General features: G+C 43.0%; 1 protein-coding gene and 1 non-coding gene across 9 annotated transcripts in view; one reads left to right on the forward strand and one right to left on the reverse strand.

The window, feature by feature from the left end:
• Window positions 1-2,668: 2,668 nt before the first annotated feature.
• Window positions 2,669-26,196, reverse strand: part of RNF24 (ring finger protein 24) — a 141,987-nt gene continuing 118,459 nt past the window's right edge. For all 8 annotated transcript variants that reach the window (XM_004285288.3, XM_049699502.1, XM_049699500.1 and 5 more), the window contains 4 exons: window positions 24,999-25,041; window positions 22,842-22,883; window positions 10,013-10,092; window positions 2,669-9,043 (listed from right to left, as the gene is read on the reverse strand). In XM_004285288.3, coding sequence (XP_004285336.2) covers window positions 8,905-9,043; window positions 10,013-10,092; window positions 22,842-22,883; window positions 24,999-25,041 — 304 coding nt within the window. In that variant the 3' untranslated portion in view covers window positions 2,669-8,904. The remainder of the gene's footprint in view (window positions 9,044-10,012; window positions 10,093-22,841; window positions 22,884-24,998; window positions 25,042-26,196) is intronic.
• LOC117198583 (small nucleolar RNA SNORA70) lies at window positions 15,695-15,829 on the forward strand. Its single transcript, XR_004479781.1, has one exon. It is a non-coding gene; the product is annotated as a small nucleolar RNA SNORA70 (small nucleolar RNA).

Consider the following 26,196-nt stretch of genomic DNA (forward strand, 5'->3'; position numbering starts at 1 on the left):
TCATCTTAATGTGCATTAACTCTGGTGTGCATTTAGCTTGTGTGAATGTATTGAAAAACATGTTTCAAGGTTCTACAGACTTATTGGGCAGGTTAATTCTGTGCCTTTAACAGTTAAGCAACTTTTGGAAGGGCAGTTCCAGCTTGTTTACACTGTAGATCCTGGGAAGGTCTGTTTGGAGGGAAAGGACTTCTCCCCTGGGCAGAATTTCCTTGGGTAGTGGAGGGATAATTGATGTGATGGAAGTGAGTAAGCTAGTAGAAAAAGCACATCTGGAAGACTAAAAGAGGGCTGCCAGTATCGACAGCTTTTCAAGGAGTGGGGGGAATCTGGTTATTTCAGGCTGGTAGAGAGGGAGGAATTGAGGTGTCCATTGATTAGCTCATGGAGAGCAGGGCGGGGCTCTCCCGCCTTCTGCTCCCTGCCTTGTGCTTGCTGGAAACTGCCTGGGAGGCTGGCTCAGTTGGATCTAGTGGAGGGGCTGCGTGTGGGAGGCTCAAAAGGCTGCTTGAGGAGAGACAGGTTTCTAGATGGAGTCTTGGTAGAGGTTGGCTTCTTCCTCTGGACCGAGGAATGGCGCCAGCGTGAGCCTGTTCACTGCCCATGGAGATCCAGGTTGACCTCTGAGGCCTTGTGGGGTCCCGCCTGCTCTCCCCGCAGTTACTGTGCTCACAAGGCTGTCCCATTGCTTTTTTTTTTTTTAACATCTTTATTGGGGTATAATTGCTTTACAATGGTGTGTTAGTTTCTGCTTTATAACAAAGTGAATCAGTTATACATATACATATGTTCCCATATGTCTTCCCTCTTGCGTCTCCCTCCCTCCCACCCTCCCTATCCCACCCCTCCAGGCTGTCACAAAGCACCGAGCCAATATGTGCCATTGCTTTTTGTGGGTCGTGTCATGCAGCCCTTGTCATCTCCATAACTTAACAGAGGAGGAAACTGCCCAAAGTCACACAGCTAGAATCCGGCAGAGCCCCCTTTCCTCTTGTGCCTTGAAGTCGCCTTCCACCTCCATGGATTCACCACTTCCTGCTCTTGAGAAACTGCCTCTGTGACTTCTTTTTGTGCCTTGTGCTCAGCCCATCCTTCTTACTCCAGTGAATCTCGTTGCTAAATATAATGGACATTTCATGTTCTCATCCTCCTCAGTTCTAACACTGCAGACCCCTCTTGCTTTTCCTTCTATCTCCTAGGCCACTTTGTCTCTGCCAATTTATTCTCCACTGAAGATAATTAGATATTGCTAGCCCTCAGGCTCAATCCTTGATCTCCTTAAGCAGTCATCAGCACTCACCTTGACTCTGATTTCTAAGGTAGCATATCTGGCCCAGCCCTTGCCTCTGAGCTCCAGTCCCAAGGCATTGACTGCCTTCTCTTCCCTCTTCCCCCTTCCCCTTTCCCGCTTCCCTTCTCTTCTGTATCTCCAAGGCCATCTTTACACAGAAATGTCTCCATCCTCTCCCCTGAAGCTCCGCCAGCATCCTCTCCCAGTTTCCTGCCACTTCACTACCTCCAGTTTGTGAGATGCATGTAAACTCAGTCTTGTCACCACAGCTACCACTCTGGTCTAAGCCACTGCCCTGTTTCATCTTAGCAGTTATCCCTTCCAGTCAGCCCTCCAAATACTAGCCTGAGGGTCCCATCCCACACTCACCTATTAGAGGCAGTGGGGGTGGTAGTGGCTGTGGTCATGGTCCAGGTGTGAAAGGAAGGTGGCCAAACCAAGATGGGAGCAGTGGATGGTCAGGTAGAGAGGGATGCTTTAGAGGGTTGAGTTTAGAGATGTGGAGATTGGAAGTGGGGGAAGGAGGTTCTGTGAGGGCACCTAGGCTTGCTGGGGAGACTTGGTTTTGGGCTGCCTGATTTTTGATGCCAAATAGGTATCTGGATATTTAGGTCAGAGACCTGAGAATGATGTGCATGTAGGTGGGTAAAATGTAGGTGGGAATTTAGTGAATCCCAAGGTAGAGTGAGAATAACAAGAGATGTGCAGACAAGGAAGAGGCTGCGAAGAACACCGAAGAGTGGTCAGAGGGGACTAGTGCAGGGGGCCTGTTGCTCTGGAGACTTGAGGGGAGAGGAGCTCTCCAGGCACCTGCATTAAGAGGAGGTTTCAGAGGTGGCACAGATTTGGTTGCAGGGCCATGGGTGGCCTTGAGGGGGAGCAGTTTCCCTGAAGCTATGGGGCCAAAGCTGAGCTGCAGTCCTAGTGAGGGTTGGTGAGTAGAAACAGTAGCTGCCACAGGATGGCTTTGGACCAGGAGATGTTTTTTTCTCCTCCCAACAGAATAGTTGGTATTTCCAGACCTGGGATATAGCTAGAGGGGTGAGGCGTGGGCCGGTTCCACCACTGCAACCTCCTGAGCACTGGTGTCCACATTTGGGAGACTGCTTGACTGTGTCCAGCCACACCTGTGGTGCTGAGGCCAGGGTGGCAGGGGGGCCTTGGCCTCTCTGCCTTCTCCTTTGCTGTGGCCTGGTGCTCCACTCATCACCCCTGACTGGCACCCCACACCATGGGAAGAGATAAGCCAGGCTCCTCTGTCACAATCACCTGTTGCTGTTGACCAATTCTGTTTGTTCAGAACCACTCTTCAGCTCTTGCTACATGGGCTTAAGTGGGATGTGGGTGACCAAGGGTGTGTACATGCTCAGCACAAAGTATTTTTAAAATTTGCTTTTTATTTACATTTAAGTCAGTTACATGCATGTCTTATTTTTTAAACAAGAGTAATTAGCAAAATGCATTAAAATTTTAAAATAGCAATTAAATATACAAAAATATATAGCTTACAAAAAACTGCGAATGTTTAAAAATATTCTGCATAATTCTTGGTGTACAAACATGTCTATGAAACCTGAGGTTCAGCATTTCATAAACCTTTTTTTGAGGGAGTTATACGATATCTAGTGAATAAACCCCAATAGGCTTAAAACTATAGGACTAATATCCACTCTTTCTGGCAAAGATCTGTCAAGAGACCCAGAGATGACAGTTCAGGAACACTCTCTTGGAAGACTGAGCTGTTACCAGGAAGGACTTCCTAACACTAGCCTCATCTGCCTCTCCTGCTCTAGCGGGGGTGCCTGGGAGGGAAGGGGTGGATGGAGGGATGGTGTGCACCTGGCCCGAGACACAGGTCCGCCAGGCTTGTACTGGCCTAGGGAGCTGAGAGGGGCTTCATGGAAGAATAGACAAGTCCTTTGACACTGGTGGGGCCCACAATGTGGGTACATGTCCCTGGAGCAGGGAGGCCCTGACACTACAGCCACAGAAGTGAGCACTGGGTCGGTAAGCCAAGTGTGCTGATGCTTGGTCTAAAAGTGGAATAAAACTGCATCTTGCAACAACAATTTAGGCTCTGAAGCTGAACTGGAATAATATTTACTGAACAAGCCCCTCTGTTTTCCTCATGTTCCCAATCAAATGGAAGCACATTCCATGGCACGTGGAAGCCTTCGTTAATCTACTAAAGGAACATGACCCAGCATTTTCCAGTTAACAACTGCAAATTTCACCAGAATTTAGACACTTTCATCTCCTTTACTCAAATACCTAAATGCTAACGATGAAAAAGACAAGAGGTTCATCAAATGACAGAAGAGTGGAGTTTCACATACAATTCCTTTGCAAGTTTCAGTTCAGGGGCCCAAGTTGCACTTTTAATCTAGGGAATCCCTGGGCTGCTGTTCTGTGTGGCAGGATACCAGGGAGGTGGGTGAGGAATGAGAGGCACAAGTCCATGCCCCTCCCTTCAAGGCTGCCTGGAGGAAGCAGCTTTAACCTGGATCTCCTGCAGGGGCAAGAATGAACTTAATTGTTTTTTAAAGAAAATGTTGGTGGGATAATTGCTGTTGTTGAAAAAATGTTGGGTGAGGAGAAATTCTATGGGAACGTTTTCTTTTTAGTGTGTTCATAAAGAGTGGGAAGGGAAAGGGAGTAGGTTCATGAACTTGAACGTTCGGCCATATCTGCTGTTAATGCTGAGGCAGCTGACCACCTATTTGCTTAGCAACATCTGAGACATCTGCCCCACAAAACAGAAGGATGTCTCAGCCTTCAGTTACTGCTGCTTCTCAAACTCCTGCCTCAAAAACATGGGCTTGCCTAAGAAACCATGACAGTTGTAACCAGACGTCACTGCTGGGCTCTTGGTCCTCACTTGAAACTGGATTGGGGGGTTGAGGTGCGGCTGCAGCCTGTCCAGGCTCCTGCAAAAGCTGCTGGACTGTGCTGTTGCTTTTGGCTGTGGAGCCTGCTCTTGAGTGCCCTGCAACAGACTCAGAAAGATAGGCTGGAAACTGGTTGTGCTGTCTTGTTATTTGGGCATCAGTGGTTAGGGTCAGGGAGGGATTGTAGTTTGATTGGGGTAGCAAACTAGAATTTCATCATGCTGCAATCAGTGGAAAATATGCCTTATTCAAAAGGAATGTGATTATAGAAATATCCCCCAATTCTGGGCTCACCTTTTACAGATATTCTGACTTCTGGGATGGTTCTTCCCACATGACTAGGAATGTTCCTTGAATATACTTGTCTGGTATTACACAAGTAAAAAAGAAAAATTATACACATACACACAGTTGATTCTTGAACAATATAGGTTTGAACTGAGCAGGTCTACTTACACGTGGATTTTTTTCAATGAATACATTCTACATGATCCAAAGTTGGTTGAATCCTTGGATGCTGAACCGCGGATATAGAGGGCTGACTGTAAAGTGATGTGCAGGCTGTACAGGGGGTCAGCGCCCCTAACCTATGTTGTTCAAGGGTCAACTGTGTGTGTGTGTCTGTGTGTATATATATATACACACACACCCACACCCCATGCACATGTACATACATGTGTATGTACTTGTATATGCATAAATAATCTCTGGAAGAATCCACAAGGAACTAATAGTGGGTGCTCAAGGAGTGAGGAACTTGGCTTGCTTGGAGGTCAGGGATGCAAGGAAGACTTAACTGTTTATGATTTGTGAACCACTTGAAGGGATTACCTATTCAAAAAATTAAGGAATATTCAGCACTGAGCAACCATGTTGGGGAGCACCGTGGGCAAAGGTAAACGGAAGTGACTAAGGAAGATCAAGATGGGAAAGGGAAGGGAGCCAGGTGAACTGGGACCCAGGGGAGAGCCCCTACATCTCAGGAGGCTCTCTGCTGAGGTTGTTTCTACCGGGACAACAGAGGAGCCCCATGTGGCCAGCATGACGGTGTCACCTAGTAGCACCAGCCCCCATGACTCTAGGCCTGCCTGCTGGACTCCAGACATGGTGGCCAATTCCCCACAAGAGCTGGTGGGGACACCCTTCCTACAATCCCTGGGTGGGCGGATAAGGCAACAGGTTTTGGGAGGCTAACTTGCAGGAAGGCATGTGGCTAGTGAGTGGCAAGGGGGTGATTCAAATCAAGCTGAGCACCTTTTCTCTACAGAGCTCTGGGGATGCCTCCCTGTGTGCATTTCATAATTCCCAGAAAACCTCTCAGAAAAACAGTTACTACAGTCGTTCAGGGCAGCTTAGCAGAATGGGACCAGGCCATGATGATAGGCTTTGGAGTGGGTAATGTGGAAAGGAACAGGGCATGAGGTCATTCGTTTGATGGATTTGAGGGGCTAGGCACTGGGGAAAGGATCTTTGTCAAGACTTGTCGAGAACAGTGTGTTTGGCAATGGTGTGAGGTCCCCCGTATCCCTCAGCCCAGACTTCCCCATGGTCCACCTGCTCCCATCTGGCCATTACTGTCTTGTCCTGTTCCTTGGCTAGGGCCTTAACTACTAGGGATAGGCCTAACCAAATCACTGTGGCAAAGAAAAGCAGCAGATGACAACTAGCATGTTAGGCCTACTCAACCAGGAATCAAGTCAGGCTGGTTTTGTTCCCTGTTCCTAAAGCCAGCTGAATTCAGCTGTACCCCTAGTAACAACTAGATAATGATTCACCCACCCATGGAGTCCAGTTGAGTCTGAGTTTTGCTCCAGTAACCCACAGCACGCAACACCCAATCTCTGAGTCGCTTAAGACACATTAAGATGAAGTTAAAAAATCACGTTACCTGCCAGTGACCCAAAAGCAGACCAGAGTCCTCACATGTCTACAGATTAACAAAAGGTCAACAACTCATGGAGATAGATTTGGACAGGGCAGCCTCACTGTGAGGTGTGAGCTTGATCAAAGAGTATTAAGGGATCCTTGTTCTTTAAAAATAAGTTTTTTTGAATGGAGATTTGACCTTGTCCTTCACATAAAACTGTGATTTTAATTAGAATTAAAGGAAGACATAAATTAAACCCTGGCCGTTCTCAGTTACAGCAGTGCAGCACTGGGACGTTCTGGAGGAGGACCCAGATGTGGGGAGCAAACACATTCACGTTGTGTTGCTAAGAGTAATAACTACTGCAGGTGACACTGGCCATGCTGCAATAGAAGGACACCAAGCCAAGAAAGGGAAGATGACTATAAGCAGAGCGAACACTCTTAACCACTCCAGTGTCAAGCCCCACCTTAGAAGAGCTGGGTTTTTAAAAGCCCTGCACATTCACAAGTGTTGAGGTCATGGTGTAAAGCAGACCCATGATGGTGCCTAGTGGGGAGCGCACAGCACTCTCAAGCTTTCCTCTAATGGATGGGCTTTGAATGTCTGGTCCAACTGGCCTTTAGCTGTGACACCGTGAGATGAATTAATTTGCCTCCCTACAAATAGAGGGACTTCGTGAGGCTGTCTCCTTGGTACTGATGCACTGAAAGGCTATAATCCTACAAAAGCTGTGCGATGAAATAATTTGCAGTATAGAACACAAGAATTCCTCCTTTGAAGGGAAAAGTTCTATTTCCTATTGGAACCCCATAACTAAGAGGTGACATTTGTCCCAAAGCCATTATGTGAAAATGGTGAGCGTTGGCTATTAATGAGGCTAGTCCAAAGTAAGCCTACTTCTGACATTGGTCACTGAAAACATTTCACTATAAACTGGGTGCTTTGCAGCATTCAACTCTATTGTGCTACAAAATAGAGAATGCAGAAACAGGGTGAAAGTAGGAGTGTACAAATAGTTCTTTTCATGGGTGCCAGACAGACTAAGGCTTTCATATAAAAATATTCCACACTTCCCTTGCCCTGTTTAAAGAAGCAGTCCAGTTAGCATACCATGAATAGGTCACACATAGGGTACAGCCAATTCCGACCAACTGGATTTGTAATTTCCCAAACTGGATTCTGCCCAGCATTTTTCTAGGCTAATGGGAATTTTCCTCCTCATCTGATCCCAGCCACCTGAGCCAAGGACAGGTTCCCTCGCCCATTCTAAGACGGTAGAGGCTGGATTCCAAGAAAATTCCTGGAGATACGCCATGAACAGAGTAGCAAAGTTTCCTCCACTCTCCGTATCATGCAGGCTGTATTTCCAATGAGAAACTGCCCCCACTCATACTTGGGGGATGGGGCAGAGAGGCAAAGCTGTTGATGAGGAGTCCCACCCCTGTGATGGAAGGAGGTGGAGAGCAGGGCTGTGGAAGAGAGCTTTCTATCTGACCCAATGCTGTTTCACATAGCTAACTTATAAAATAGTCATGAATCCTGCTAGACTCTGAGTCATTTCTAGAAAAGTTGGAGAGAAAGAGTGAAAGAGCAGCATGTGTTTCTCCCCTATAAAGACACTTCCAGTTAGTTATCCAAGTCCAAATACTGAAGCACACACCAATGGTGAATAGCCTTGCAGGAGCTTCCTGAAACTATTCACAATTTCTAGCATTTCCCTGGCTTCAGAATTACATAGGGATCTTATTTGTGATACTTCAAATTGTTAAGTCAACGATGGGCATTTTCTTTTGAGTAGAAAGAGAGGGCAAGAGAGGGAAGAGAACAGAGAGAAGGATGGGGAGAAGCAAGGGGGTTAGCATCCTCCTCTCAGCTCAGCAGGGCCAAGGGGACTGGCCGTTATCAGTAAGATGCTCCTCTTTGGAGCCATGTGAGGGGCTTACAGCAGCTTCCTACTGAGGCAGTGGGCCAAGACCAGCAGGTACGCTGGAACCACACTGCATATGTGGGAATGTGGGCAGCACCCTGAGGCCCCCAGGTCATACAGGGACAGCATGGGCTCAGAGGCCCACCCCCTGCTGGGGCTCCTGATGGCAGCTTGGCTGTGCCTCACTGGTGAGTAGGAGGGGAAATAAGAGGAAATGGCTTTTGACCAGACCTTTCCAAGCACATCTAATGTTTCTAGCTTAGATGATTTGATAAGCAAGTGTTGTGAACTTGAGGCAGGACCTGTGGTGATGGGTACTGCTGCTTTTTTGTAACCAAAGCCCTTGGGTTCTAAGATGGCCTTATCAAAGGGACATAACGTGAAAAGCCTTGTTGGCACTGCCTCCGGCACTGCAGCCGGTTGTGCTTGGGCTGAGGTAACCACTGTTTTTACTTGGCTGGGGCTGCTAGGAGGGTTTGCTGTTGCAAAGGCGTGCACGGTCTGCATAGAAGCTCATGTGTCCACAGGGTCGGGGTGGGGGTGGCTTTAAAGACCTGCCCTCAGTTCCCTTCTCTAACACTTGTGTTTATCGTCCCTTCTGCTTGATAAAGATTCACCTTGACATGGAGATAAGTGTCTGGGAGACAGAGTGCAATGGAGTTAGCAAGAGACCCTCATGAGGTTTCTTGAACCAAACCCGCAGGCTCATCTACTCCTCTTCTCTTGGCATGGGGTAGTGTCAGAGTACTTTGGTTGTCACAAGATCCAGAAGTCTCGGTTCCCAGCCTAGTTGGCCCAAGAGTTCTTCATTAGACAAAGGAAGCAGCAGCTGGTGCCCCAGGTAGAGCAGCCAACACAGAGACTGCTTGTGTTCCTCCTGGCTCCACGCAGACATTGGCTTCTGCAACAGTTTGATCCTTGTGATGAGCTATACAATGTTCTCTGCCCCAGGGAGGGGACCCTGTGGGGGTCCACGGTCCTGCTTACTATGCAACTGGGCCAGCTGCAGAACCGGCATGTTGCACAGTGGACATACTTTGCGAACCTCCAGCCACTTAATAAGGCACCTGAAGAACGAGACAGCACAAGAAGGAAGAGGTCAGTCCCATGCTCGTGGCACCCCCTGCCCATATGCCTCACATGTTGAATATATCTGTTGCTCAGAGGTGGGGACTGGAGTGAACAGCCAGGTCCCAAAGAGTTCTACCACTGGGTGGAGAATGCATTTCACCCTCTGGAGGAACCAGACTCCAGCTTTCCAAGAAGCTACAGTCAGTATGCTATACCCTCAGTCATCCATGACTTCTTAAAGAATGAAGTACATTGAGGAGGGTGGTGAGAAGGAGGAGAAATGAAGTTTTCTAATAGAAATACAAAACACATAAAATTGCAAGAAAAGGGGGAGTATTAAATATGTCTGTAGGAGGGGGGAGGAGATGGTCCCACACTACTATTTACATTCAGACTTATTTATTTTGATTTAAAATAACTATGTTTTTTTTTTTTTTTGCAGTACACAGGCCTCTCACTGTTGTGGCCTCTCCCGTTGCGGAGCACAGGCTCCGGACGCGCAGGCTCAGCGGCCATGGCTCATGGGCCCAGCTGCTCCGCGGCATGTGGAATCTTCCCGGACCGGGGCACGAACCCGTGTCCCCCGCACCGGCAGGCGGACTCTCAACCGCTGCACCAACAGGGAAGCCCATAACTATGGTTTTGATTAAAATAAGTTTTTAGGAAAGGAAACTCTCATTGGAAAGTTCCAGTAAAACAGCTCTTTATAGCCTGGGCTCCAAGGAGGTGTGGGCTTGTCTGGCGCTCTGCCTGAAGTCCTGCCTTGGTATTCACGTTCCACCATCCTGATCCCTCCTAATGTCACACACACACACAAAACAGCCTGTAGGGCACTTTCAGCTTTCTGCATTATAAACCAGTCATGAAGCCATCAAGCTTGTCTGGCACTGCTCCAAGCCTACAAGTGAGTTGGTCAATGTGCCTCAAACTCCGGTCCTCTTAAATAATTCCACACCAATACTTACTTTCTGTGGAAGGCATGCTTACATGGACAAATCCCCAACTCATCTCGAGGCTTGAAGTCTTCTAGGCACACTGCACAGAGCTGAAAGACAGATTCACAGATGAGGCAAAGTATCTGCTAAGGACTCTCCCAGGCCAATGTAAAGTGCAGGCCCCCAAGGCCCAGCCATTTGAAGGGACTTCCAATGTCCCACAACTCTTTAAGTGAAAGAAACAGGCTCGAATCAGCAAGGTCTTCTGAAGAAGAATCTCCTGCTCTTCCTGTCACGTGTCTTCAAGATGGAGGGCAGATGGGAGAAGACAGAAAGCAAGAGGCAGGTTTCTTTACTTCAGTCCATCAGAAGAGTCTGACTTAGGCTTATTCTCACCAGATAGACTGAGCATAATGTAATTTTCTGTGCTGTGCCAAGAGGCTGACTTTCTGCAGGGAATGCTCTGCCTGCTCAGCAGCAGGGCCCCTGAAGGGACTGCTCGCACCCTGGGGCAGGCCCTGGGGCTCTCCTTTCTCCAGTTTTCATAACTTGGAAACTATAAACCATGGCACAGCCTGCAGTAGTATGCTTCTTGTAGTTCCTGGGGCCCCTTACTTTGGCACTGTCCTTCTGTCAGTGTCTGTCTTTGTCTTATAAAAAGTTATTCAAGAATCACTGAATTTAACCTTATGAACATGTGCAGATGGGGCAGGATTGCTCTGACAGGTGGCTAGGCTCCACTGCTTGGAAGGAAGCCTTCTTCAAAGCCAGATGCTGGGTTCCAACCACTACTTCTTGGGCACTTACCAGTGCCCAGGGACACCAGGTATCATCCCATTTACTCACTTTACAAATGGGGAAACAGAAACTCAGAGCAGTAACCATGTTGTCTGAGGTGAGTGGCCAGGTCTGGCTGGGGACCCAGGTCTGTTACACTTTCGTCTGCCCAAAGCTTGAACTCCTCCCTGCTTGCTTCCCTGTTCATCTCCAGGGATCCTGGTTCAACCATCACCATTTCTTGTCCAGACTGCTGACCTGTCTCCCTGTCACCTGTTTCTTAACCTATAACAAGTAACCCAGTATTCTTAGGTTATGTGACAGGACACATGGCTCTTGGTGTCCTGTGGCCAGTGCTGTGGCTGTTGGTCTTCCAACACCCTTCTCCAGGGAGCTCTCAGGGCATTATGTATATAGCAGACAAGATCTTCATAGGAGGAGGAGCATGGATAACTTGTCTTATCAGATTTGGCATTACTGCTGAGACAGCAGGAGAGCAGGGAGGAAGGCAGGACAGATGGCTGGCCTTGGCTCGGACACCCAAGCTGTGTGACTTCTGCCATCATGATGCCTCTCAAGCTCTGTTGCTTCATCTGTAGAGTGAAGATATTACATACCCCCAACCCCCTGCCTGGGACTGTCATCAGCTCAGGTTGGGGGCAGGCCTGAGGAGGCAGTAAGGCAGTCTACCAATACCAGTTGTTTTTATTCACGTTTAAATTTAGTGATGGGAGTACTATTTTCAAGCCCAGTTTTGTTTTCTGGAGGAAGGTTAAGAACAAGCTGTGGGTAAAGATGAGAAACTAGCGGTTCCAACTTTGGGATGATCTTTTTTGGGCTTCTGCTTCCCATCTGTAAAGGGGGAATGATGTTCCCACCTCCTACATTGTGTGAAAAGGTCCTCTGGCCTTAACCCAGCTTCCCTCCCAGCATAGCCTTCTGAAAGAGGGTGAGGACTGCTGGCTCTGCCCTGTAGATATTCAGTGCTGACCCTACCAAAGGGCAAGACGTTGCTTTGGTTATTTTTCCAGAATCCAAAATTAGATTTGTAGCCTTTTCAAATGGAGTTACTATTAATGGCTATTACGTTCTTCTTAAAAAATTCTAAAACCATAGTCACCTGAAAAAAAAAACAAAATAAATTCTGATGTGTTAAGCACTAAAGTTGACCAAAAGCCAAGGTCAATCATGAAGAGAAAAGCCTTAGATCTGACTTCTTAGAAGTTCCCTCAAGGGTCAAACTAATTTTACAAATTTACAGATCATATTTTGCAAATAAGCTTTACTTTCCAGTGTTTCAACAAGATTGTTTCTCTCATTCCTTTTTAAAAATGGAGATATATAATTCACACATCATAATATTCACCCCTGTAAAGTGTACAATTCAGCAGTTTTTCATATATTCACAGAGTTGTGCAACCATCGTACTATCTAATTCCAGAACATTTTTATCATCTGCTTCCAAAAGCCCATGTCCATAAGCAGTCACCCCCCATTCCACCTTCTCCCCTGGCAACCACTAATCAACTTCCTTTCTTGATGGATTTGTTTATTCTGGTCATTTCAAAGTGGAATGGAATCATGTAATGGTATCATACAACATGTGGTCTTCTGTGCCTGTCTCCTTTCACTTAGAAAGATACCTTCAAAGTTCATTCATGCTGTAGCATGAATCAATACTTCATTTTTGTGGCAAAATAGTATTCCGTTATATGAATATACCACATTTATCCATTCATCTGTTGATGGCCACTTGGGTTGTTTATACCTTTTGGCTGTTGTGAATAATCTTGCTCTAAACATTGGTGCACAAGTATCTGTTAAGAGTTTTCATTTCTCTTGGGTATATATCTAGGAGTAGAATTGCTGGGTCATATGGTAGCTCTATGTTTAACTTTTTGAGGAACTACTAAACTGTTTTCCAAAGTGGCCAAACCATTTCACATTCTCACCAGCAGTGTATGAGGGCTCCAATTTCTCCATATCTTCAGGTTATTATTATTGTCTGTCTCTTTGATTATATCCATCCTAGATGGTATGAAGTGACATCTCATTGGGGGTTTGATTTGCATTTCCCTAATGACTAACAATGTGCTTACTGGCCATTTGTATACCTTCTTTGGAGAAACGTCTTTTCAAATTCTTTGCCCGTTTTTTAGTTGGGTAATTTTTCTTTTTGTTACTGAGTTGTGAGACTTCTTTATATATACTAGACACAAATCCCTTATCAGATAGCCAACTGATTTTGACAAAGGTGCAAAAGCATTTCAATGGCAGAAGGACAGCCTTTGCAACAAATGGTGTTGGAGCAATGGGACATCCATAGACACCAAGCAACCAAAAAAAATTGATAAACTGGAGTTCATCAAATTTAAAAACTTTTGCTCTGCAAAAGATCCTGTTAGGATAAAAAGACTGGGACAAAGTATTTGCAGATCTTTTTATTTTGTAGGCTTTTTATTATTGAGTTGTAAGAGTTCTTTATGTATTCTGGATACCAAACTCTTACCAGATATAAGATTTGCAAATATTTTCTCCCTGTGGTTTGTCTCTTTACTTTCTTTTTTTTCAATGTCTTTTTTTTTTTTCTTTCTTTTTGCTGTATGCGGGCCTCTCACTGTTGTGGCCTCTCCCATTGCGGAGCACAGGCTCCGGACGCGCAAGCTCAGTGGCCATGGCTCACGGGCCCAGCCGCTCCGCGGCATGTGGGATCTTCCCGGACCGGGGCACGAACCCACGTCCCCTGCATCGGCAGGTGGACTCTCAACCACTGCACCACCAGGGAAGCCCTTTGATTCATTTTTGAGTTCCTTTGTGTATGGTGTGAAGCAGGGCTCCAATTTCATTCTTTAAGTGGTTATCTAGTTATCCCAGAACCATTTGTTGAATAGATTACTCTTTTCCTATTGGATGTCTTGGCACCCTTGTTGAAAATCAATTGACCATAAGTGTATGGGTTTATTTCTGAACTCTCATTTCTATTCCATTGATCTGTATGTCTGTCCATCTGCCAGTATCACACTGTCTTAAATACTGTAGCTTGGCAGTAAGTTCTGATATTGGGAGGTGTGAATCCTCCAATCCTCTCCTGTTTTTAAGACTGTGTTTGGCCATTCAGGGCCTCCTGCATTTCCATGTGAATTTTAAATTCTGCTTGTTAATTTCTACAAAAAAAAGAAAGGGCAGCTGTGATTTTGACAGGAGTTGTGTTGATTTTGTAAATATTTTGGGGGAATACTGCTATATTAACAATAGTAAGTCTTCCAAACCATGAACAAAGGATGTCTTTCCATTCATTTAGGTCTTCTATAATATCTTTCAATGATGTTTTATAATTTTTCAGTGTACAAGTCTGAGCTTCTTTTGTTAAATTTATGCCTAGGAATATTGTTCTTTTTGATGCTATTGTAATTGGAATTGCTTTCTTAATTTCATTTTCAGATTGTTCATTGCCACTGCATAGAAATACAGCTGATTTTATTTATTTAATTTACTTTATTTTATTTTTGGCTGCATTGGGTCTCAGTTGCGGCACATGGGATGTTCGTTGAGGTATGCGGGATCTTTCTTTGCAGCGCATGGGCTTCTCTCTAGCTGTGGCCTGTGGGTTTTCTCTTCTCTAGTTGTGACATGCAGGCTCCAGGGCTCGTGGGCTCTGTAGTTTGCCGCGTGCAGGCTCTCTAGTTGAGGCGTGTGAGCTCAGTTGTTGTGGTGCATGGGCTTAGTTACCCCGTGGCATGTGGGATCTTAGTTCCCTGACCAGGGATTGAACCTGCGTCCCCTGCATTGGAAGGCAGATTCTTTACCACTGGACCAGCAGGCAAGTCCCTACAGCTGATTTTTGTATATTGATCTTTATCCTGGAAATTTATTGAACTCATTTATCTTGTGATTTTTGGTGGATTCTTTAGGGGTTTCTGTGTTTACAAAATCATATCTGCAAATATAGCTTTACTTCTTTCTTTCAAATCTGGATGCCTTTGATTACTTTTTCTTGCCTAACTGCTCTGCCTAGACTCCTCCAGTACAATGTTGAATAAAAGTGATAAGAGTAGGCATCCTTGTCTTGTTTCCCCTTAAGAGGAAAAGCTTTCAGTCTTTCATTAAGTATGATGTTAGTTGTGGGGTCTTTTTGTTTGTTTTTTAAAATTTTTATTTATTTATTGGTTGCTTTGGGTCTTCGTTGCTGCGCGTGGGCTTTCTCTAGTTGCAGTGAGCGGGGGCTACTCTTCATTGCGGTGTGCGGGCTTCTCACTGTTGTGGCTTTTCTTGTTGCGGAGCACAGGCTCTAGGCATGCAGACCTCAGTAGTTGTGGCATGTGGGCTCAGTAGTCGTGGCTTGGGGGCTTTAGAGTGCAGGCTCAGTAGTTGTGGCGCATGGGCTTAGTTGCTCCATGGCATGTGGGATCTTCCCGGACCAGGGCTTGAACCCGTGTCCCCTGCATTGGCAGGCGGATTCTTAACCACTACACCACCAGGGAAGCCCAGTTGTGGGTTTTTCATAGAAATCTTTATCAAGTTGCAGAAGTTCCCTTCTGCTTCTACTTTATTGAGTATTATCATAAAAGAATGTTGAATTTTGTCAAATGCTTTTTCTACATCTATTGAGGTGGTCATGTGTTCTCCCTACCCCTTTATTCTGTCAATAGGGGGTATTACATTGACTCATTTTCCTTTGTTGAACCAATCTTGTATTCCTGGGATAAATTCCATTTAGTTATGATATATAATCCTTTTTATATGATGCTGAATTTGGTTTGCTAGTATTTTGTTGAGGATTTTTACAACTATATTCATAAGGAATATTGGTTTGGAGTTTTCTTTTTTTATGATGTCATTGACTGGTCTTGATATTAGGGCAATACTGGCCTCACAGAATGAGGATAGGAAACATTCCCATCACTCTTCATTTTTTGAAGTCAAAGAATAGATCCTTTGCAGCCAGTTAAGCCGACTGTGCTCTTTTCCCCATGGGGGCCTGGTGCGCAATGGCTGCAAACAGCAGCCTCCTCGGTAGTGTATGCGGCCTGTTGCCTGTATGGGTTGCCCTAAGGGACCTTGGAGACAGCCCTTTCCAGTGGACATTAATGACTGGCATGCTGTCCCCAATCTAGGCTCCAGACAGGTATGCATGGTGCCTTTGGAAAGCCCCAGGGCACAGTGGCCAGGGTCCACATTGCCAGGTCATAATGTCCATCCGCACCAAGCTGCAGAACAAGGAGCATTTGATTGAGGCCCTCCGCAGGGGCAAGTTCAAGTTCCCTGGCCACCAGAAGATCCACATCTCCAAGAAGTGGGGATTTACTAAGTTTAACGCAGATGAATTTGAAAACATGTTGGCAGAAAAGCAGCTCATCCCAGATGGCTGTGGGGTCAAATACATCCCTAATCGTGGCCCCCTGGACAAATGGCGGGCCCTGCACTCATGAGAGCCTTGGCGCTGCCCCCTCCCTACCCATGCCCACCAATAAACCCTACTTTCTTGTCAAAAAAAAAAAAAAAAAAGAATAGATCCTATCAGCCCTGTCAGAAACAGGGCTAGGACATACATTTACTGATTGGTCAGTCTGTAGATACTTGAGTTTATTTGTTTTACATGCTATTGATGGCATCTGCAGAGAACAAAAGGAAGCCGGGTCACGGCATTTCAAAGTAATTTTTTGCAGCTTGAGGAACAGCAGAAGCTTCAAGTTTGTGGGTGCAGTAGGGGCATCATAATGTGAAGGCTCCAGACTCAGAAAGATAGGGTCACCTTCTTTCTCCACACTCAGAAGCTAGAGGACATGCCCATTTTCCTCAACTTTCTTAAACCTCAATTTTTACAAAAGCAAAATAAGGAATAATACTTACATCACCTAAATTTTTTAAAGTGTCAGTTCCCTTGCTCTTAAGATAAATTATATGAAGAAACAGACATCTTGGTAATTTTGCCACCTTGTATACATGATTCCATTTTCTTTACACTGAGATTATACCCATAAATAAAACAAATTTCAAGGGAAAAATGGCTTTTAGTGACCATAGCATATATACTGGAAAGAAGCCTAATTTTCTAGTATTCACAGAGTGCATGATCCCTAAAATGACCAAGAGGAAGGATTTGACAATTTTCAAGAGGTTGACACAGTCTATAAATTTACCTCAAAATGCAAGCTAGGGAGTGGAGAGTCATGTGGGGAAGACAACGTCACACAATGAAAATGACCCACAGCCCAGGGAATTTAGCCAAAATGATTTTCTTTTAAATATACAATCATTCTTTGATGGTGGTAGTGAACACTAATATACCTTTCCTTGAATAGTTACGAGGATAATCATATCTTTTGCAAAGGCAGCATTCCCAGTTCAGACGTGTCATTTAAGGTTGGAATCTTTAAAAGCTATGAAAGCACTCTAAACATGGCTGTGCTGCTCAGGAAAGATCTGACTTTCTTGTTCCAAACTGAAGTGCAGTGGGACGTCCGTTCCATGGCCCTCATGTGTTAGTGTGCTCAGCCCTTTACTGTCCTTGCCTCACTGGCTTATGACTTTCTTTCCTGTGGGATCAGTGCTCCTTGAGGGCAGGGAGGGACTATACTTTGCCCACTCAATCTCTAGGGTCCTGTATACTGTCAGCTCCCTATACATGCTTTGGGGTTTTTTTTAAACTATTTTTGTAAAACAATTTTTACAATTTAAACTGAGGGACGAAACTCAGTTGGGCTCTAAGTATTCATATTATAATTTTAAAATTAATTTGAGTAATGTGATTTATAAGAAGATTGATCAGTAATCCTAGAAAGACTGAGAGGGTTTATACCTCCTCCTACATAAGAAAGGGATGTGGCAAAACTTGTACCACCAGACCCCCTCCTCACTGGACCAAAGGGAAGGGAATGAGCTTGTGGGGAGGTGAGGAGAAGGAAAAGATGTTCCTAACTTCATTTTACACAGGGGGGCAACTCCAATGGGGTTACCTTCCTACAGTCTCTTCTTGTGGAAAGTAGGGTAGAGCAGGGCCATAGCATGTCTGCCACATGACTCCTCACCCACTCTCTGCCTGATCCAGGAAAACTGACCTAAAGATGACTGTTCCTGGTCCTTGTGCAGCTAGGATCCCACCTTCTGCTGAGATGCAGGAGGGAGCAGGTTCTCCTTCCCTTTCTGTATGTATAGGCAATATCACCCTGACAGAAGTGGGGATGGACCCAAACATGTTCAAATTTAGAAGCTATATGGATGGCTGTATCACTGTACTGTACTGTAGATGTGGGCTCAGGGTTCTGATTGGCCCAATGGCCACAGCAGGTGGATGAGGCCTTCTCTGGGAGAGTGGCAGGATAGAAAGAATACAGTACAGAAAAAATATTTGAAGAAATAATGGCTGAAAACTTCCAAAGCTTGGTGAAAGACAAACCTACATATTTATGAAGCTGAGTAAACCCCAAACAGGAAAAATCCAAAGAAATCCATGCTGAGACATATCATAATGAAATTGCTGAAAACTAAAGACATAGAAAAAAATCTTGAAAGCAGCCAGAGAAAAATGACACATTATGGATAGGAGATTGATGATTCGAATGACTATGAATTTCTCATCAGAAACCATGGAGGTCAGAAGGAAGTGGCACAACATTTTAAAAACGCTGAAGGAAAAGAAATAACCTAGGAATAAAGGTGAAATAGGGGCTTCCCTGGTGGTGCAGTGGTTGAGAGTCCGCCTGCCGATGCAGGGGACACGGGTTCGTGCCCCGGTGTGGGAGGATCCCACATGCCGCGGAGCGGCTGGGCCCGTGAGCCATGGCCGCCGAGCCTGCGCGTCCGGATCCTGTGCTCCGCAACGGGAGAGGCCACAACAGTGAGAGGCCCGCGTATCGTAAAAAAAAAAAAAAAAAAAAAAGGTGAAATAAAGACATTCTCAGATGAAGGCAAACTAATAGAATTCATAGCCAGCAGATCTGCTCTCAAAGAATTGCTAAAGGAGGTTCATCACATAGAAGGAAAGTGACATAAGAAGGAAACTTGGAAAACTGGGAATTAAGAGCAACAGAAATGGTAAATATTTGGATAAATATAACAAACTATTCGTCCCCTCCTGAATTCTTTAAAATATATCTGATGGTTAAAAGTAAAAAATGTAACACTGATGCCATTTTCAATGTATATAGGTGTAATATGACACTTACTGTATAAAGGAGTAAAAGTAAAGGGATCTATACGGTGATAAGGTTTCTACATTGCAAATGAAGTGCTAAAAAATTGATTCTAGGTATTTATTTTGTAATCCCTAAGTAACCACTAGAAAATTATACAAAAAGATAAAATCACAATAGATAAAATACTAAAAATGTTCAAATAACCCAAAAGAAGGTAGGAGGAGACAAAGGAATAAGAAAGAGGGGCAAAAGCAGAAGATAAATAGTAAAAGAGTAGACCTAATTTCAAACACATCAATAATTGCATTGAACATAAATGGTCTAAACACATCAATTAAAAGACAGGTTGGCAGGGTGGATTAAAAAACATGACCTAACTATATGCTGTCTATAAAAACACTTCAAATATAAAGACATAATGTGTTTACAGATTAGAAAACTCAACATGGTAAAGATACCAAATTTCCCCCTGATTTATATATTTAATGCAATACTAATCAAGATCCCAGCAGGATTTTTGTTGTTGTTGTTTGTGTGTGTACAGATAGACAAGCTGCTGTTACAATTTACATGGAAGAGCAAAGGAACCAGACTAGCTAAAACAGTTTTGGAAAAGAAGAATAAAGTTGGAGGAATCATATTACCTGATTTTAAGACTTGCTATAAAAATACAGTAATCAAGACTGTGGTATTGGTGAAGGGAGATAGGCACAGAAATCAATGGAACAGAATAGAGAATCCAGAAATAGACTCACAAAAATATGGCCATTTGATTTTTGATAAAGGTGCAAAAGAAATTAAGTGGAGAAAGCAACCATTCACCATAACCAGAGCTGGGGACACTGTGGTGAACAAATCAAAGACTAAATGCAAATGACAAGCAGATCACAGACTAATGTCAAGGCTCTCAGGCTTTTCTTAAAAAAAAAAACCCGTATCTGGCAATAGTTGGCAATAGCCTACATTCCCCTATGGTAACAATTAGCTAGAGCTGAGTGCTGACAACTTCTTTAACACAGGACCTTGCATGCCCCAGTGTGTCACAGCTTCCATGGCACTTTTCTGTTTCTCTTGATACCAAGACTCCATTAGATGCAATTTATTTATTTATGTTTGTTTTGTTTTTTTATAACTTTTCTTTTTTTTTTTTTTTTTGGCAGTACGCGGGCCTCTCACCGCCGTGGCCTCTCCCGTTGCGGAGCACGGGCTCCGGACGCGCAGGCCCAGCGGCCATGGCTCACGCGCCCAGCCGCTCCGCGGCATGCGGGATCCTCCCAGACCGGGGCACGAACCCGTGTCCCCTGCACCGGCAGGCGGACCCGCAACCACTGCGCCACCAGGGAAGCCCTGTTTTTTTATAACTTTTGGCCACACCGCACAGCATGTGGGATCATCCACAGATTCAAACAACCACAGACCGTGTAATACTGTAGTATTCACTATTGAAAAAAAATCTGCGTATAAGTGGACCCGTGCAGTTCAAACCCATGTTGTTCAAGAGTCAACTGTACTTTTTTTGTTTTTCTGTACGTGGGCCTCTCACTGTTGTGGCCTCTCCCGTTGCGGAGCACAGGCTCCGGACGCGCAGGCTCAGCGGCCATGGCTCACGGGCCCAGCCACTCCGTGGCATGTGGGATCTTCCCGGACCGGGGCATGAACCCGTGTCCCCTGCATCGGCAGGCGGACTCTCAACCACTGCGCCACCAGGGAAGCCCTCAACCGTACTTTTTAGATTTTTTTTGCCACGTGGCTTGTGGGATCTTAGTTCCCTGATCAGGGATTGAACCTGGGCCCTTGGCAGTGACAGCACGGAGTCCTAACCACTGGACCTCCAGGGAATTCCTCAACTGTATTTTTAAAATAATATATTAACTTACTTTCCTTCTTTAAAATTAAGAACATTATATATGAAATTAATATCCCTTTTGACCAACTTCCCCTAATCTTTTCCCTCTTCTCTCCTGCTCTGTGTGATCATTATGCATCCTTTTCAAACACTAAGCAGTATGCATATAAATCCATGAAAAATGTGTTTATCTTAGTTTACATACATGATATAAACATTTATATCATTTTGCAACTTGTTTTTTCAAGATTCCGTTAGAGATCTATCTAGGTTGACGTGTTTATAGATGGAGCTTGTTCCTTAATTTTGCCTGCCGTATAGTACCTCACTGTATGAATCACTGTATCAGGTTTCCTTCTTTTCCTCCCTCCCTCCCTCTCTTGATGGATAATCTTCCAGTGTATCATGTTTTATTTATTTGTCACACTACTGATGGACATTTAGCTTGTCTCTGATTTTCCACTATTATAATTATTCACTAATAACGTTATTCATATTGAAATTATGTGTGCTTACACAGGAACAAGCTATGTATCATTGTATAATTAGGCCACAGGAATGCACACACACAAAGAAGTTTGACAAAATAGTTTCAACACAAAGAAGTGCATCAAAAAAGGACCAAACTGCGAAAAGTACATGACTGGCCTCTGGAAACAAGTTGTAGAGCAAGGTTAGGTTTTCTTGGGCACAGTGAAACTGGAATTAGTGGGTGCGGTTGGGATACTAACTCTGATGAGTAATGATGTAACACAATTCACTTATTCAGGATAAAGATTCTAAACTAATGGGTCAAACCAATAAGGAAGACTTCTATTCCTGACAAACATGGTTATTCAGTATTGTTAATGTATGTCAGAATTAGATCTTTTCATTTATGGTCATCAAAAAGACTCCAAACAGAAGAGGATCACTTTCTGTTACTGTTTTAGGAAAAATTTAAAAATCAAACAGTGTTTGATGCTTGAGTTTAATCCAAGGTTAGTTCTGAAATGCTGTACCATATCAACTCTTTGATAAAAAACATGCAGAAAGAGCAAAGAGCAAAGGAGGGACTTCCCTTGGTGGCACAGTGGTTAAGACTCTGAGCTCCCAATGCAGGGGGCCTGGGTTTGATCCCTGGTCAGGGAACTAGATCTCACATGCATGCCACAACTAAGGAGCCCACCTGCCGCAACTAAGACCCAGTGCAACCAAATAAATAAATATTTTAAAAAAAGAGCAAAGGAGCAGTAGATAATTTCAAAGTGTTCAACAATAATATAAATCATTATTTTTTTTACTATTATTCAAATAATTTCACAACTTAACTCTCTTTGAAGAGACTGGTAATGTAGCTTCACCACAGTTACGCTATATAAAACAGAGATATGACAGTGTGTAGCTTTTCAAGTCCTTGCTTTAAACACCAATTAAAAAACTCAGAAAGGGTGGAAGAGAAAGGGCCCTAAAATTAAAAATAAAAACTCTGAGCATTTGAAATCAGTGGCAAGACAAGGAATAAAATAAACAAGAATTACTATAGACTACGTGTCTTAAGGTGCATGGCAGGATACACACACACATCTGTATATAGCTTAGAAAGCATAACAATATAGTGAACACCCCAACCACGCAACCTCATTACTAGACAAGTCCAAGAGTTCATATCTCTCCCTATAGCTCTTCCCTATTCCATCCCTCTGTCTCACCTCCCCAAGCCCCCACCTTCATGAAGTAATCACTGCCTTGTTTGTGCCATTGGTAAGAAAGGACTTCTGGGAACATTTTCAAGAGTGAAATTAGTGCAAATTCATCTTGAGTAGAAAAACTTGTTTATATCTATCTCCTACTCGTATAGCATGGACAGCAAGCAGCATCCCTGCTGCTATGAAATCTTACACTGGCACCATTCCTATTAAAAATGAGTTATTTTACACTCTTATAAGTCTTCACAAAATTGATTTTTATGTGACCTCACCCTCAAATATTCTATTAAGCTGATCAAAATAAGCCCAATTTTTTTCAGTGTGTGAAAATATAGATGTTTAAGCATACCACAGCATACCACTTCTGTTAGCATATACTCAAGAGCAGATTAAAATACTTATAGGCAACTTACCTCATGTAAATTCAGTTCTTTTACTTTTTCTTTTAATATAACCTGGAAGACAAAAAAAAGTATGCTTTTATGCCCATTTAAATCTGTAATTTAAAAGATTTCTCATTGTTCTTACAAATATTTTTCTTTTCTGTATATAGCTCATTTCACCTCATATTCAGTATTAGAGAGAATCTCTTACAGTTTGAGATAGAACATTTTAGCAACATTCTTTTAACTTGAGCAAGGTGTAGTATTCTCCTGAAAAGCAATTTTAAAATCTCTTTGAGAATAGATTAAATTTTGGGAGAAGAAATTAACACATGCCTATCTGGAGTATGTGCTAATATGGGGGGAAAGTAAATGAGATTGCTTGCCTCATGATTTGGTAAAACACAGTATTGACTCATGGGACAGACTGGTAATTTATAAAAGACTGAAAAGTAAGGTCAATCTTAATTTTGGAAGCTTTGCTTATTATTATACATCAGTATCCTCAGAAAACTTTAGCTCTATCCAGAATTATGTAAATAGGTTTAAAACTCATCCAGGTGCTGTCCCTAACCTGACTTTGTGGTGACTGGATATCAGTTAAAAATAATACAAAATGACAAGAGGGCAGATGACTATTTAAAAAGAACATCTCTAAACAAATAGGACCTAATCAAGCTTGAAAGCTTCTGCACAGCAAAGGAAACCATAAACAAAATGAAAAGACAACTTAAGGACTGGGAGAAAATATTTGCAAATGATGCCACTGACAAGGGCTTAATTTCCAAAATATACAAACAGCTCATACAACTCATTAACAAAAAACAAACAACCCAATTGAAAAATGGGCAGCAGACCTAAATAGACAGTTCTCCAAAGAAGACATACAGATGGACAACAGGCACATGAAAAGATGCTCAACATCACTAATTATCAGAGAAATGAAAATCAAAACTACAATGAGGTATCACCTCCCACCAGTCAGAATGGTCATCATTAAAAAGCCTACAGATAACAAATGCTGGCGAGGGTGTGGAGAAAAGGGAACCCTCCTACGCTGTTGGTGGGAATGTAAGTTGGTGCAGCCACTATGGAAAACAGTGTGGAGGTTCCTCAAAAAACCATTTGAGACAAAAATTGAGACAAAAAGATTCATTCCTTTAGAAAACTAAGACATTCATCTCTGTATATTAAATCCCACACGAGACCCATGTGTGGTTACCTGTGAACATCAGTGTGGACATCTAAGGAACTCACCAATGAGCTCAGATTTCAAAGAGACATGGACAAAAAGATATGTAATCCTAAAATGACGACATGGTCTGTAACATCAGTGTCAGCAAGATTAAAGACCCAAATAAACTGAAGCTTGGCCCCCACCCCCACCTCTCCCCCCCTCCTAAATTGCTATGGACGACAAAAATAATTTCATGCTCAGGGTCAAAAGAAAATTAAGGAACACCTAGGCCCACTGTTTGGTATCAGTGGTAAAATATTAATGGATGACACATGGAAGAAAAAACAAATTTTACTGGCCTTCAAGAAAAGCTAAATTTATTACCTTAAAGAACATATCAGCAAAGGGATAGTACAAAGGGCTAGGAGTTAATAGCAATGACTGAAGTATCTGGACTTCCAGTAGTGTGACGTGAACTAACATTTAAAACACAAAGGGGAGGAGATGAGATCAGTATAATACAGCTGGTTACCTCTGAGGAACTAGTATGTCTTCTAATGAAGAAGGTAAAAATTTCATTTAATGGAATCTCTGAACTCCATTAGGATGATAGTAAGTTCAAGGATTTTAAGCTACAGCATTTCTCTTTACCAAAATATTGGCCAAAGTTCCCTGTTACGTTATATTATTTTATCATTTGAACTTTCTGTAACTTCAAGTAATACTTAAGAGAAGCCACCACAATAAGCCCAGGCACTGCAACGAAGAGTAGCCCCCACTCGCCGCAACTAGAGAAAGCCCGTGTACAGTAACGAAGACTCAACACAGCCAAAAAAAAAAAAAAAAAAAAAAGGAACACTTGAAGTATTTTGTATGGCAAATTGGCAAGCAAAATGCTAAAATGAACACAAGTAAATCTAGTCCCAGTTTAAAATATGAGTGGAAACCTGAGGTCTCATTTTTTTGGTGAAGAACATGATCAAAGCTAATCTTAAGTAAATCTCTCTCACCTGTTTGTAGGCATAAAATTCTTTGTGTGCTTGATGTCTTAGCCTAAAAGACAGAAATGAGAAATGCAATACTGAGATTTCCATATAAGAATTTGACAAAAATTTTAAAACTGCTTATTTTTGGTATTAATTTATATCATTTATGGTTTAAAATCCAGAATCTTTATTCTAGAATACACTCAAATGACATATCTGTTACCATGTTATGAGAAAGTGACCAGTGAACCATAGAATGTTATCCAAATATATAAGGTCAAGTGAAATCTCATTAAAACAAAATCTCAAATATTTTAAAGAAGGCTCAATTTTTTATATTGACAATAGTCCACTTGTTTCAATAATATTTAATATATCACATTTTTCCTAATTAAAAAATTGAGGTATCAATATAATATACATCTAATAATGTGCAAAAGCCTCAAGAATACAGATAAGTATTAAAAAAAATTATACACACCACTGTAACTATCACCCAGATCAATACATAGAACATTTCCAGCATCCCAGAAATGACTCTTCCCAATCAATATTCACCCCTAACACTATCCTAATTTTTATCATTGTAGATTAACTATGCTTGTTTTTGAACTTCACATAAATGGATCATTTGGTATATACTCTCCTGTGTTGGCTTCTTTCAGTCAACAATTACTTGTGAAATTCATCCATGTTGTTGCAGTAATTATATTTTTGACTGACATATAGTGTTCCATTTTACGAATGAATATAAAACTATCCATTCCACTGTTGACAAATATTTAGGTTACTTCCAATTTGGGGCAATTATGAATCAAGCTGCTATACAAATTCTTCTACATGTCTTTTAGTGGACATATAGACTCATTTCTGTTGAGTGAGTATCTAGGAGTAGAATTACTGGTCCAAAGTGCTTGTACCAGTTTTACTCCTATGGGTAGTGCATGAAAGTTCTAGTTGTTCACATCTTTGCCACAGCTTGGTAGGGTCAGTCTAAAAATTTTTAGCCAGTCTGGTGGGTGTTCAGTGGTATCTCATTTTGGTTTTAATTTTGCATTTCCCAAATGATGTTTAAGACCCTTTCATATGCTTATTGCCTGTTTGGATATTTTCTTTTACGAAATGCCTGTTCAAGTCTTTTGTCCATTTAAGAAAATGAGTTGACTATATTTTTCTTATTGATTTGTAGGAGCTGTTTAAATATTTTAGATGCAAGTCCTCT

The sequence above is a fragment of the Orcinus orca genome, chromosome 16 (genome assembly GCF_937001465.1).
Source record: "Orcinus orca chromosome 16, mOrcOrc1.1, whole genome shotgun sequence".
NCBI classification, from domain to species: domain Eukaryota; kingdom Metazoa; phylum Chordata; class Mammalia; order Artiodactyla; family Delphinidae; genus Orcinus; species Orcinus orca.